The sequence below is a fragment of the Polypterus senegalus genome, chromosome 1, assembly GCF_016835505.1.
Source record: "Polypterus senegalus isolate Bchr_013 chromosome 1, ASM1683550v1, whole genome shotgun sequence".
Taxonomy (NCBI): Eukaryota; Metazoa; Chordata; class Cladistia; order Polypteriformes; family Polypteridae; genus Polypterus; species Polypterus senegalus.
In genome coordinates this window covers 194,200,524-194,215,088 of record NC_053154.1, presented here as the reverse complement: position 1 = coordinate 194,215,088, position 14,565 = coordinate 194,200,524, and the positions used below count along the sequence as shown (strand labels likewise).

At 35.1% G+C, this 14,565-nt stretch overlaps 1 protein-coding gene across 4 annotated transcripts in view; it reads right to left on the bottom strand.

Annotated features, from left to right (window-relative positions):
* The window catches only part of opa1 (OPA1 mitochondrial dynamin like GTPase), a 240,686-nt gene that overhangs the window by 132,694 nt on the left and 93,427 nt on the right, over positions 1–14,565 (bottom strand). For all 4 annotated transcript variants that reach the window (XM_039766026.1, XM_039766043.1, XM_039766034.1 and 1 more), the window contains 5 exons: positions 12,441–12,513; positions 12,255–12,330; positions 11,961–12,076; positions 6,631–6,695; positions 837–913 (listed from right to left, as the gene is read on the bottom strand). In XM_039766026.1, the coding sequence (XP_039621960.1) occupies positions 837–913; positions 6,631–6,695; positions 11,961–12,076; positions 12,255–12,330; positions 12,441–12,513 (407 nt within the window). The remainder of the gene's footprint in view (positions 1–836; positions 914–6,630; positions 6,696–11,960; positions 12,077–12,254; positions 12,331–12,440; positions 12,514–14,565) is intronic.

Below are 14,565 nucleotides of genomic sequence, written 5' to 3'. Positions count from 1 at the left end.
TAGAACTCAGAAGATAACTGTCTGGATATAATGAAAACAGGCTCATCAAATCTTTTATGGGCATATCCGATTGCTTTTACAATCACTTTGCTATGTTGACATGCCAGGAATTCCTTAACCTTCATCAATTAGCCACTTTTTAAGCTAAAATGAAACGATTACTTTGAAGTAAAAACTAATTGGGATAAATCATCAAAACTACGTCCAAAACAGAAATGTTAATTAAAAGTACATAAAACTAAATTGAAAATTAAATTGCAGGTGAAAACAGTAAAATAATCGAAAAGCAATTTTTAAAAATTGAAGCTAAAATAATCTTACTCTGTTCACCCTTAAAGGACAAAAATATCTTAGAAGAGCCATATGACAATGCTTCCAGATCAGGCATTCAATTACAATTGGTTTTGTATTAAACAGCATAACTGTCTGTTATATACCCCTTTCCTGTAAACATATTTGTGGCTAAAGGATGAATATTTACTGCAATAACAGAATCAATCCTAAAAAAAAGCAAGACAAGAAATAAGAAACTGGGCACATTCATTTACTTGTTGGATTATGGCAAGTACATAAAAATACTATTACATTTTATAAGCTCAGAAAGTTGTGATGACCTGATAGAAGTAATGTAACCTTATCCCAATGTGCTAATCAACAAACACATTAAACTACCAACATATAACTGTAATATATCATTACTTCCAAAATTATTCACTTTTGACAATGTTTAGTACATTCTGAAAGCAGCTATGTAACCTGCATTCTTCCATTTGGTTCACAGGTTTTCATTTGGTTACTTCCAGAATTATTATTTTGTATATGAAATAAGTACTTGCCAGTGTTTTGGTGTAACCTGACTTAGGCTGATCACTTCATCCAAGATTTCATTCTTGGCCTTTTCAAATAGTTCATTCTAATAAAAGGAAAAAAATGAAAACAGTTCTGAATTACTTAAATAAATTATAAAAAATTTAAGCAGGTGGGAGATCATTAGGCATCATATAACAATTTTAAAGTTAAAAAACTTTATTCTTGAAAAACATTTTTTTAAAAACCAAGTACCATCTCTTATCTGTACTTCACAAATGAAAGATCCCTACAAATAAGGGACAGATCAATGCTAAAACAATAGGAAATACAAAGAATATAAAAGAAATAATATAAATTCCCAGAGTTCGGCGTCCCTATGGATACATGTACAAATGAAGACTAATAAATAACTAAGAGAAGCAGTCAGTTATGTCAGGTAAGGCCACTAAAAATATTAATGCAAGTGAGACATTAACCAAATGCTACTGTTAAGTAAAAAAACAACTTGCCATACTTGGTGACATCTACAAAGGATCCACTGCAGGGCCAACTTTTAACATTATGTTGGGTCTACTTCTGTTTCAGATCTAGTTTTATGCCTCTTTCAGGTTTCATACATCACTTGCACCTTCCAAAACCAATACTTACACACTTACTTAGTTAATCTCAAAAGGCTTATGTTCCTCACACTGCATTCTATACTCAAATAAGAGAAGAGGAAATCCACTGACATATATGTGGAGAAACAGAGTAATAATATTATAATATCACAAAGTAATAATGAGGATATAAGAACTGACAAACAAGGTATCATGGATGGCGATACCATGTAATCCTTAGCTGTACAGTTAAAGGCATAGGTACACAAATCTAGGACTATGAGATAAACTGAGAAGAACAGTTGTTTGACCAAAATTCTCATAAGACTGCATCTTTCAAGAGTTACTCTCAAGTACCACATTGGGTAAATGTAGGCTGAGATATTAAGTTGCATCTTAACAACTTGGTAACAGTTTCGTTTTAAGTACTGCAAAAATGAATCTATCATACATTTAATCTTATTTAACAAGACCTTATCAAAGGCTTTTTTGGAGATAATACAAAGCATCAGTAAAGTGTTTATTCATCTGTGCCATATGGCTTACTAAAATAACTTCACTTTGGAATGGTCCGAAGTGGCTTAAGTGAGAAATATGTCTCTTGATATTGCATACTTCATTATAAGACCTGTGAACCCTTAATATTCATAAATAATTTAACCAGCATATCATATGCCACACTGCACAGAGATGAATAAATATTTTACTAATGCTTTATAACCATAATTAAGACTAAAAGAACCTTGTTAAAGTCTTGTTGCATAAGATTAAATGAGCAATAGATGCATGGATCTGTTGCTGAATGAATTATATTCTCACAGTTTTCATTTTTATTTCTGTGCTTTTTAAAGTAAAGCAAGGCAACCTCATTTTCACTATACAATTTCCTTTAATATTCTAATGGTTAATTTCTTAATCTGCTATTTGGTGGTACAGTTGCTACATGTGCAAACATGTGGATTTGAAATCAACAGTTTGCAGCAAATGGTAAAACACTAGTAGGAGAAAAATATAACATTACACTATTGTTTATTATTTTAACATAAGTACTTAACTCATTTATTTTGACAGAAAGAGTGGAGACAGGCAACTTTAATTTTGAAGTATGAAAAAGTAGGCTGCAGAGTATCATTACTGAAATGTTATAAGAAAACACATAGCATGTCAAATACAGTGGGATGCAAAAGTTTGGGCAACCTTGTTAATAGTCATTATTTTCCTGTATAAATCATTGGTTGTTACAATAAAAATTGTCAGTTAAATATATCATATAGGAGACACACACAGTGATATTTGAGAAGTGAAATGAAGTTTATTGGATTTACAGAAAGTGTACAATAATTGTTCAAACAAAATCAGGCAGGTGCATAAATTTGGGCACCACAAAAAGAAAATTAAATCAATATTTAGTAGATCCGTCTTTTGCAGAAATTACAGCCTCTAAACGCTTCCTGTAGGTTCCAATGAGAGTCTGGATTGTGGTTGAAGGTATTTTGGACCATTCCTCTTTACAAAACATCTCTACTTCATTCAGGTTAGATGGCTTCCGAGCATGGACAGCTCTCTTTAACTCACACCACAGATTTTCAATTATATTCAGGTCTGGGGACTGAGATGGCCATTCCAGAACGTTGTACTTGTTCCTCTGCATGAATGCCTTAGTGGATTTTGAGCAGTGTTTCGGGTCGTCGTCTTGTTGAAAGATCCAGCCTCGGGGCAGCTTCAGCTTTGTCACTGATTCCTGGACATTGGTCTCCAGAATCTGCTGATACTGAGTGGAATCCATGCGTCCCTCAACTTTGACAAGATTCCCAGTCCCTGCACTGGCCACACAGCCCCACAGCATGATGGAACCACCACCATATTTTACTGTAGGTAGCAGGTGTTTTTCTTGGAATGCTGTGTTCTTTTTCCTCCATGCATAACGCCCCTTGTTATGCCCAAATAACTCAATTTTAGTTTCATCAGTCCACAGCACCTTATTCCAAAATGAAGCTGGCTTCTCCAAATGTGCTTGAGCATACCTCAAGCGGCTCTGTTTGTGCTGTGGGCAGAGAAAAGGCTTCCTCTGCATCACTCTCGCATACAGCATCTCCTTGTGTAAAGTCGCGAATGGTTGAGCGATGCACAGTGACTCCATCTGCTGCAAGATGATGTTGTAGGTCTTTGGTGCTGGTCTGTGGGTTGACTCTGACTGTTCTCACCATTCGTCGCTTCTGCCTATCCGAAATCTTTCTTGGTCTGCCACTTCGAGCCTTAACTTGAACTGAGCCTGTGGTCTTCCATTTCCTCAATATGTTCCTAACTGTCGAAACAGACAGCTTACATCTCTGGGACAGCTTTCTGTATCCTTCCCCTAAACCATGATGATGAACAATCTTTGTCTTCAGGTCATTTGAGAGTTGTTTTGTGACCCCCATGTTGCTACTCTTCAGAGAAAATTAAAGGAGGTAGGAAACTTACAATTGACCCCCTTAAATACTCTTTCTCATTATAGGATTCACCTGTGTATGTAGGTCAGGGGTCACTGAGCTTACCAAGCCAATTTGAGTTCCAATAATTAGTTCTAAAAGTTTTGGAATCAATAAAATGACAACGGTGCCCAAATTTATGCACCTGCCTGATCTTGTTTGAACAATTATTGCACACTTTCTGTAAATTCAATAAACTTCATTTCACTTCTCAAATATCACTGTGTGTGTCTCCTATATGATATATTTAAACTGACAACCAACGATTTATACAGGAAAATAATGACTATTAACAAGGTTGCCCAAACTTTTGCATCCCACTGTATAATGTATTTAATTTTATATGCTAGTGACATCCCAGGTGAAAGTCTAAAACCTCATTTGTAATAAGGTTAAACCTTCCTCTGACATTAACACCATGTTTTTCATTTTGTACTACAACCTATATCTAACAGCAAAATGAACTAAATTTAGGTTGAGGTGAGGTTAGCTACTAAATAAAAACCAAAATCAATGCCTGGGTAAAATAATACACAGTAACACACACAGGACAACATGGAACACAGACCACTGCTTTATCAAAATGTGTAATACTGAATTAACTGGATTTGAAAGGGTGCTTGAAGTAAAATGAATACTCTTATTCTTTGTCACATCAAACTTCAAAGAATGTGCATTTCAGTAAATTTCAGAGTATTATATGCACTAAATTTGAACTGCATAAAACAGAACACATTTCTAACTAGCACAGTGGTGCATGTTTTAGGCATGTTTTTAGTAGTACTGTATGTTGTCAACTTTAAAAACTGTACATCATATAATCTCTCCATATATACACATACATACATCCATCCATCCACACATACACAGTCCTCTACACAAGTATTGGCACACCTGGTAAATATGAGTAAAAAATGTAGAAAAAAAGTTTACTTCTTCTGGTGAAATACCTTAATCTCAAAATAAAAAATAGAGATATCCAACCTTTAACTGAAGTAAATTTAATCTGAGAAAGAGTAATTCCTAATCAAGAAACATTTTAAAAAATACAATTTTGTGTTGATTTGAACATATGTTTTGGATTATTATTGAACTGTAAGATCCAAGGATAGCCTATTTTAAGCTTCTTGGCAGACGCAGCCAAATATAAAGTTAAAATCTCCTGTTACATCAATGATTCCAATTACCCTAACAATGTTCTCAGGGTCTCAGCCCTGAAAAAACAGCCTAGTGATATCACAACCCAGGTTCTTTTCAGTACAGTTATTGTTCTATTTATGCCAAACCCAGCTTGGGTGTTTGGTTCCAAAAAGCTCAATTTTTGTTTTGCGTGACAATAGAACACAGTACCAATTCAAGTTCTAGTAGGGTTTAGCAGATGCTAGGCGCTTAAGTTTGTAGTTAAATGACAAGAAAGTTCTTTTTCTGATATCTCTTCCAAATAATCTGTTGGCATGGAGGTGGCATTTGATGGCAGTTTTGGAGACTTGGTGACCACAAGATTCTGCTTTTTCTCCAACAGTGATCTCTGGGGATTTTTTTTTTAACCATCTCTTGCCATCCTGCTCACTTGCATGGGGGCAGAGTAAACTTTGATCCTCTTCCAGGCAAGTTGGTAACAGTTCCAGTTCCAATTATACACATATGTATATACACACACACCAAATACATATACAAATTGCTTGTCATATCCAGGGAAGGGTTGCAAGGCAGCTGGAGCCTACCCAAACAATCACTGAGTACAAGGCAAAAATAATCCCTGAACAGGATGCCAACTAATTACAGAATGAAAACAGACATACACCAATTTTTTAATGTCAACCCACCCAACTTGCTGGTCTTTCAACTGTGGGATGAATCTGGAGCACCTTAAGAAAATCCAATCTTCCACTATGGAGATTATTTTTTTGCAAAATGTTTTAAATCTTTCCTAAAGTAAACCACAATCAGCTATGGCCAATTACATTACACCTAACTCATGATTTTATGTACAACAGTATGCAATTAAAAATAAGTTTATCAAAATGTGTTCAAGGGTTACTTTTTATGTAAATCTGCTTAAATAAATCAAAATATATTTGCAACATCTGAAGAATGGTTCAGTTTACGGGGGAACTGCAGGTAGGAAATAGTGATAAAAAGCAAGTGCAGGGCACAGCAAACCTTTAGGAGAGATACGCGAGAATGAACTAGAAGGGAATTATGCATGTTTTTATATCACTGTAGAAGACAAGTGATTGTCAGGAGGTGGTAAATCCTGCATTTGTATACTGAATGCCCAGGAGTGACAAGACAGGAATAAGACAAAGAGACAAGTGAGACCTGGATGGAATCAGGTCAACACTTCAAGGCCATAGAGGGAAGGCAAATCAGAAGAGGATAAAAACACAAGACTCTCCCTTGATAGAGAAAGATCATAAAAAGGTAAAACAGAGAGCAGTAGATGGTTCCAGACTGGAACAGCAAGAATCAGGTAGCTAGGGGGTTTTCTTAGAGATATGGCCCTCTTAAAGGAATGAAGGGATCCTGGGTCTATTAGTAGGCACTTTCACCTAATCTTATTTATTACAAAAGCAGCGCCACCAAAGGCAGAAGAAATGATTCGGGTAATAGGCCAAGAAACATCCCAAAACATAGTTTACAGCTCATTTAAGCCAAAGGTTTCTATGAGACAAATTTCAGAAGATGATCCGAGTTAAGGGCCTTAATGGGTGGAGTAAGAGAAAACATACATAAGGTAAAAGCATTACCCTATCAAGTTCACGCAGTCTGGGATAATTGTTCTTCCATTCTGTCTCAAGATTGAAGCGTGAGGCTGCAAAACAAATAGGTCAATTAGATATAAAGTCATTACTAAAAAGAATAAAAGTATTAACTACAAGCACTGAGTCCTACTGTTGCATGATAAACAAATTTGCAAGACAATGTTTCCCTTACATTAAAATTTATATAGATTGAATTATATATTGCTTCACTGCCATTAAAGTGATTAAAAGATTCCTACACAGCCTAGTAAATAAAAGTTTAAAATTCAGAACTGACACGACAAATTTCACTACGGGCTACAAACACACATAAAGTAAATATTTGTTCTAAGCAAACAAGACTAAACTGCAATGTTAACCACACAGACAGTTCATCAGTAAGTATGTTCATACAATCCTTAAGGCTCAAAAAAAACATTACAAAATGAAAGTGCAATGTGTCTGTATAAAACAGTTTGATTTTTATCATTGGCAGATCATGTAAATCTGTAAAGGTTTAACTACAGTCAGTCACCACCATACTTAAACATGTGAGCTATACAAAAATCTAAATGTTAGCTCTGTCCACTGCCAGAAAATAAATAATGTATTCAATTCAGAGCTCAATATGTTACTTTCTGTTGGGTTACTGAGAAATGTACTGCTTAACAAGAGCAATAAGTTACTTTGGTTCTTTGTGTTCAGCTTTTCAGGAACATGTACACAGATCATTAAATAAAGCAAAAAATTAAGTAGTTTTTTTTCTTTTTAAAACAACTGTCTAAATTACTACACACGAGGTATTTTAAAGTTTTAAATTAGTTATATAGTTTTAATTTATATTAAATAAACAGTTTCAAACCAAAAATCCTTATTATAAACAATAAATGAATCTTGAAATATTAAAGTTTTCACGGTCTAATGTCAATACATGTTTCAGTGTTAGAAGATCAGTTCTTTCTGCTCTGTGAAGGAATATATAGTCCCAGTTATGCTTTAATTTCATTCCTTTATTGATCTTTAAGGTTTTCCCTGTGGAAAATATATCTTGGGAATGCAGCATCTATTATTGAGCATATCAACACAACATAAAATAGTTATATGAAATACACTGTGGCAGTTTAGTCTCTAATGTGGATGTACTGTGCACACTTTTAAGCTTGGGAAGAAGGTCACTGGGTATAAGTGTTTAAGTGTTAATTTAAATGGTTGCTATACTCTTAAAATTTACATGAGTAAAACCTTGGTTATGATAAGCTGCAAAAGGAAGGAAAGGGATGGCAGTCTGCCAAGCTACCGATCAATAAAAGCTGAATGGTCACTTGGACACCATTATCTTTAAGCCAAGAGTCACCCGTAACAAGTACTGGCTGTTGATTTTCAGGGCTTTGCACGCACACTTTGGGATCCATTACCAGCCTCCTGCTGAAGCCAAAAGCAGGTCTCATTTTTCATCTGCTATAGATATCGTATTAATTGCTTTGTTATTTGCATCCCCTGCAGATTTTCATTCAGCTTATGATGTGCACAAATCAATAAAAGCACAAAGGAAAAAGAAATCAAAAGCTGTGATTCATAAATCTAATGTCTGCATGCTGTCTATTGCTCAGAGTTATTAACCGTTAAAGGCAGGTGAGCCTGAGAGATGAGTGAATCTTTTTGTACACTGGGCATTTCAGTTATAGACTTAATGTTATTGTGCAGCAGGGCTCCAAAAAATTTAGCACCATGATGCTCCTACACATTTTTTTCACTTGTTTCACATGTTTTTGGTCATCATTTTATACTTCATTTCTTATATTAAACATTTCCTATACAATGAGAAAGAACAAACAATAATTATCCTTAATTTATTCCAGAAATCAAATGAGTAATTGTTTTGATGGGCCACATATTAATCTACTTAAAGGTACTAACTCAACTCTTTTCTGACATGAAAGCTTCTTTGACCATTTTGGATGAACCTTTATTAAGTACTCTTATAACCAGTTTGTATACACTCATCAAGCAGAACCTTAATACTCTAAGAATGATGCAAATGTTTGTGGATTTTAGGAGACACACCACTTCTTCTACATAATTGGTTGTAAACAGTGACATTGTTAATACGTTTTAATAATTTTTTATTTGTGAGTACCTCCATTACTCACAACCTGAACTTCGAATGAAAACAAGTTCTTTAAAAAAATTCTAAATAGCATATGTGCTATTCGTCTACAAGCTTAAAAGGTTTAATATGTTCTAATAAAAGGGAACATATTAAACCTGGACAAGTGGATTAACAATTAATTAACAATTAACTTCTGGAGAAGTGAATGCTGATATGACTTGCTGCTGCTGCTCTCTGGTATTCTCTGGTATTTTTCCATTTGGGCTATCTGGCTGCTGGATCTCTTTGTGGCGACAATGCTCTTTATTATTCTATATTTCTGGATTATTACTGCCTGGATTTATCATTCTACTAGCTGAAATACCCAGCGTTGCTCGGGAGGAAAATAAAGTGTTTTTGTTTTATTGTTTGAGAACACCATAATTAAAAAAAACACAACTTTAAAAATAAAAATAAATTAACAAACAATAAACCTGGGTTTGCTTCCTGGGTCCTCCCTTCATGGAGTTTGCATGTTCTCCAGGTGTCTGCATGGGTTTTCTGCGGTGGGCTGGCACCCTGCCTGGAGACTTTTTCCTGCCTTGCGCCCTGTGTTGGCTGGGTTTGGCTCCAGCAGACCCTAGTGACCCTGTAGTTAGGATATAGCGGGTTGGATAATGGATGGATAAAGACTCACTAATGTGTTTGTCTTGCGGTGTTGTATGTATGTTATCATCCAGTTGACACTTGGAACGAGCCTACTGTATTTAATTTGAATAGCAACAGGGGCACGGTGATGCTCGCACATAAAGAATGTTGGCAGTCACGTCCAGTTTGCCCTCGTGTTTTTTTTTTTATTTTTTGAGAAAAACATAATTAAAAAAACACAATGTTAAAAATAAAAATAAACTAAGAAACAAAAACTCACTAATGTCCTTGTCTTGCAGTCCTGAATGTATGTCATCATCTAGTTGATGCTCAGAACCGGCCAACTCTATTTAATTTGAAAAGCAACACAGGTGCTGTGCTGCTCAAAAATAGAGAATGATGGCAGTCGCCTGGTATATACTAACTGTGTAAGTATATACACAGTGAATAGAAAGTATTTAAATCGTCAGAACTACTCTGGGTATCTGTCTGCTAGAAGGATTCATGTTGCCAAAGTGCTTGCATCGTTTGTGCATTAGCAGCTAAGCGACTCTCTATCTTAGGAGGTTTTCTTTTGCCGGTGTACTGGCGTCGCTTGCGTATCCTCAGAGCTGGAGCCCTCACCCCGACTGCACGTCTCACTTCCGGGCCGGACAGTCACACATACTTCCATGCATAGAACTCTATCTCAAGCATGAAGAATGCTGGCAGTCGCCTCCAGTTTGCCCTCTGGTGGTCGTTCCATGTGTCAACTGGATGATAACATGCATACAAGACCGTAAGATCACCCCTCACCCTACGCAGAAGGGTGTGGGTTATGGCTGATTTTACCCTACAGTATTTTTAGTCAACCAATGAGGAACATGTGTACCAAGTTTCATGAAAATCACTCCAGCCGTTTGGACATGATGCTGGAACATGCATACACACATTAATATATACTGTATATATAGATTTCATTTCGCAATATTAAGAATATTCACATGCCTATGCTGTGCAGTGGAACTGATAACCTACTATGCAAAGATAATCTACTCACAAATGATGTATTCAGCTGCCAAGCCTAATTCTGCCCTTCTTCCCTTTAACCTTTCTAATTGCCTTGCTGAAATAAAAGTGTGGTTTTCCTCCAATTTTAACACACTTAATAATGATAAAAGTGAGATTCTCCTTGTTTGTACTAAATCTACTTTGCCAGACTTGACAGTTTTTCTTTGACAATTGATGTTTCTAAAGTTTATCCTTCTCCTTAGGCTAAGAGCTTGGGTGCCATTCTTGACAGTACTCTATTTTTCAAAGCAAACGTTAATGATATTACCCAATCTGTATATTTTCACCTTTGCAATATAAATCATCTTAATCCACTTCTTACAGCTAATACTACTGCTATCCTTGTACATGCTTTGGTAACATCTCGCATTGATTACTGTAATTCTATACCGGTTGGCCTTCCTCACAAGCTTTTGCATAAGCTTCAGCTGGTTTAAAATTCTGCTGCTCGTGTTATTACCAGAAACAGCTCCACAGAACACATTGCTCTGGACCTATGAACTTCACTGGCTTCCTGTTAAATATCAGACTGATTTCAAAATTTTGCTTTTAACATTGAAAGCTCTTCATAGTTTGGCACCTTTATTTCTTTTGGATTTGTTAGACATTTATTTGCCTATTAGTACTCTTAGATCTTGCTATACCCTCTGCTCATTTATCTACTATGGGTTATAGAACTTTTAGCTATGTTGTTCCTTATCTTTGGAATGCCCTCCCTCAAGATATCCATAGCATTGATTCACTTCCCAACTTCAAATCCACACTTAAAACTTACCTACTCCAATGAGTTTGTCCTTTGACTGTATGCTTTTGTGCACATATTTATATGTTATATTAATTGTTTTATTGTATTTTATTTTTTATAAGGTGTCCTTGAGTGCCAAAAAAGGCACTTCTAAACAAAATTAAGTATTATTATTATTATAATAAGTGTAGGTTCAACAAGTAAAATTAAAAAAAAAAATCATATTTAGCACAGTGATATCTTTCAGGAAAATATCACAGGTTACTGAAAAAAGAACCTTCTGGAATTTCAATAATTTCTCTTTCCTACTGTAGTCTCTCTGGTTAAATATACTGTAATTCTTGATTTGTACCTGTCTTCTCTTAATGTATAATTATCTATTTTTGAGGACATATTAGGCATGAGAGCATTTCTGTATTTTGTCATATTGTTTATGTATGTGGTGATAGAGGACATGCAAGGGGATGGGTGTAGCAGAGCAAGATGCAGAGGACAGCAAGATATGGAAAAACATGATCCACTGTGGCAACCTCTAAAGGGAGCAGCTGAAAAAGGAAGTAGTTTTATGTTTTGTATTCAATATAACATTGTACTGATGTCACATATTATATAATCAAATATCTATGGTGTATGTTGTTGTTGTTGTTATAATATTAATGAATGTACACAAAGACACATTACCATTAAGTGCGCAGCCCGGGAGTAAAGTTTTGTAATTTATTAATATACACCCTAGATTAATCAAGCCTTTAATATTAAAAAAAAATCTTTCATGATTAAAAGTAAAAAGAAATCCACTCAAACCTTTAAATGCATCTGCCTGTTGCTCCACAGACTCACTGACCATTTTCCAAAAACAGTCAGACACTGCAAGGCTTAGATTTTTAGTTGTCACCTGATGGGCTTTAAGCATTCCATTTCTTGAAAGAAAATAAAAATTAATTCTCAGTACAGACAATGTTTGATAATACATATAAATTAGGATGAGGACTTAATGGAGCCTCTAAATCAGTTTCATTCCAAAATAAAATAAATCATTAAGAAGCAAACTAATACATAAAATTAAAAATGGTAAAGTTAATCAGAGCAGGGACATACTTTAATAATCTGGAATTCTGAAAAAAGTCCTCTTCGTAGTCTTTAATTGAGTCAATACTCTCACTACTGCTGTTTCCTATGAAAAAAGGAAAAATTTAAAGTTAAAGCTGATAACAAAGCTAAATATTCTAAACATTTTTTGTTTCATCTCTTAAATTCAGTAAGGATATTAGGAATTGTTTGTACCTTTTCCAGTTACCACAGCAAAGTATCCCAATGCCTTCATAGGGAACAGTTTACCCTCTATAATTTGTTGAATCTGAAAAAAATGAAAGCCTCATCTGCAATTTCATAGTTACTGTGGTTGACTCAAACTACCCTTTACAATTCTAGACTACTTGAACACACAGATTCCTATTAAATATAGTAACATCATACTAAGTGTTTTCACTCTTGTTTTTGCCTCGCATAAGAATCTTTCATTTCTGATTTTAATGTGCTTTTACACATTGACTATACTTGTATGCTCAATGACAAAAGCTTACCCTTTATTTTTAAAATAGCTTTCAGATACGAACAAAAAGCCTTGGTACATGCCAAATAAGTACAGTATATAGCATGATTAAACACACACATTTACAACACTTACAATATCCATTATTTTGGCAGGCCCTATTGAAGTTCCCTATTGTCAATAGTATTAGGGTGTTGTATCTTGCCTGAAGAAGGGGCCTGAGTTGCCTCGAAAGCTTGCATATTGTAATATTTTTAGTTGGCCAAAAAAAGGTGTAATTTTGCTTGCTATTGTCAATGAAACAGAATTTGTAAATGTGCACTGCAGAAAAAAAAATGATAGGAAATACTGAAATCATCTGCAATAACAAGAAACATTAGGCTGTGTATGGAATGGATAGAGTAATTCTAATCAGGAAGGGAAATAGGTAAGCAGGGATTTTTTTTCGGGGTTGATCAATTGTTCGAATACCATAAAGTTAATAATATTTTCTCAGGATTGTTATAACCTTTAAGCGCACCATCCAAGAGGCATGAAATTTAAAGAGAGCTACAAAACTTATTAAAAAAATGTGAGAAAATGACCTGTTTGGGTAACCTACATTATTTTTAACAGATCTAGCCAAATCTTAACACTTCCTGCTTAAAAAGCAATATTTGGCGTGCTTCAAAAGTCTTAAAAAGAGTGAGTGTGTGTGTGAGTGAATTAGTACATAAAACAATGGACTAGAACCTCATCCATTCCCAGCTATGCTTTACTGATGCATAATCAATTAACATCCCCACTTTCATGCATGTATTCTAGCACCCATAAACTGAATAAGCAGCAGCTAGAAACTGTCACACATGGATGTCCAAGGAATACCTTTATGGCTCAGCTAAGGTTTTTGATAGTACTCCAGGACGATAGGGGCACTATCACTGTTTCATCTCCTCTCTATGCAGCTCAGAGAAGACACCCAATGAGGGTAACATGACACATCCAAAGCACACAGAGTATCCCCCGCACCTTCCAGTTGGAGCTTTATAAGAATGGACATTCACGGAGTTGGCCTTTGAATGGCTTATTTTTCTGTTGTGTCACTGTGCACTTATTATTGGTTGCTTTGAATTAAAAAAGGTTGATCCTTTGGCACCCCAAATAATCATCTGAACTCCTCCAACTTTCTTGGCTGATTACACAACTAAATAAAAATGACAACAGAAAGAATCTACAATATGTTCCAACAAGACATTTTGTTATCCCCGATGTCCTATGATGGACAGGATCAATGGGTTATCGGATTCTTTTGTTCAAAATACAGGTTGTAGTCTCACAGCAAACATTTGCTCATGCTTACAATAACAAAACTTTTCTGTGCATTTTTGTAGTTTTAATAAATACTGCAATCATGAATTTTATACTATCTAGTGATACATTACAATTTTTTGCTGAGTTTGTAAAGTGAAGGTTGCAGAAAAAGAGATAGTGACCAAAAATACAAGTAGCTGTAGAGAAAATAATAAATATGTCAGAATTAACAGATAAAATGTACACACATCAGCCAGAAGGCAAAAATGTTTTTAATAAAGTAAAACAAAAGGATAGTACCTACAGTATACTGTACACCATTAATATTAGTTTTATCATGAACTATATGAAATTTCTGTAACAAACACAAGTCTATGTACTGTCATTGCAGTATTGTACTGTATATTGTTCACCAGGATAGGCTCTGACTCCATGCAACCATTTACATTAAATATATTCCAGGTCGACACTGAACAACCAAGATAAATTCACCAAAACAAAGGTATAAATGTCTACACACTTTTGCTTTTTCTTCTGTGGGTAAAGAAAAACTGAAGCAAAGCAGTA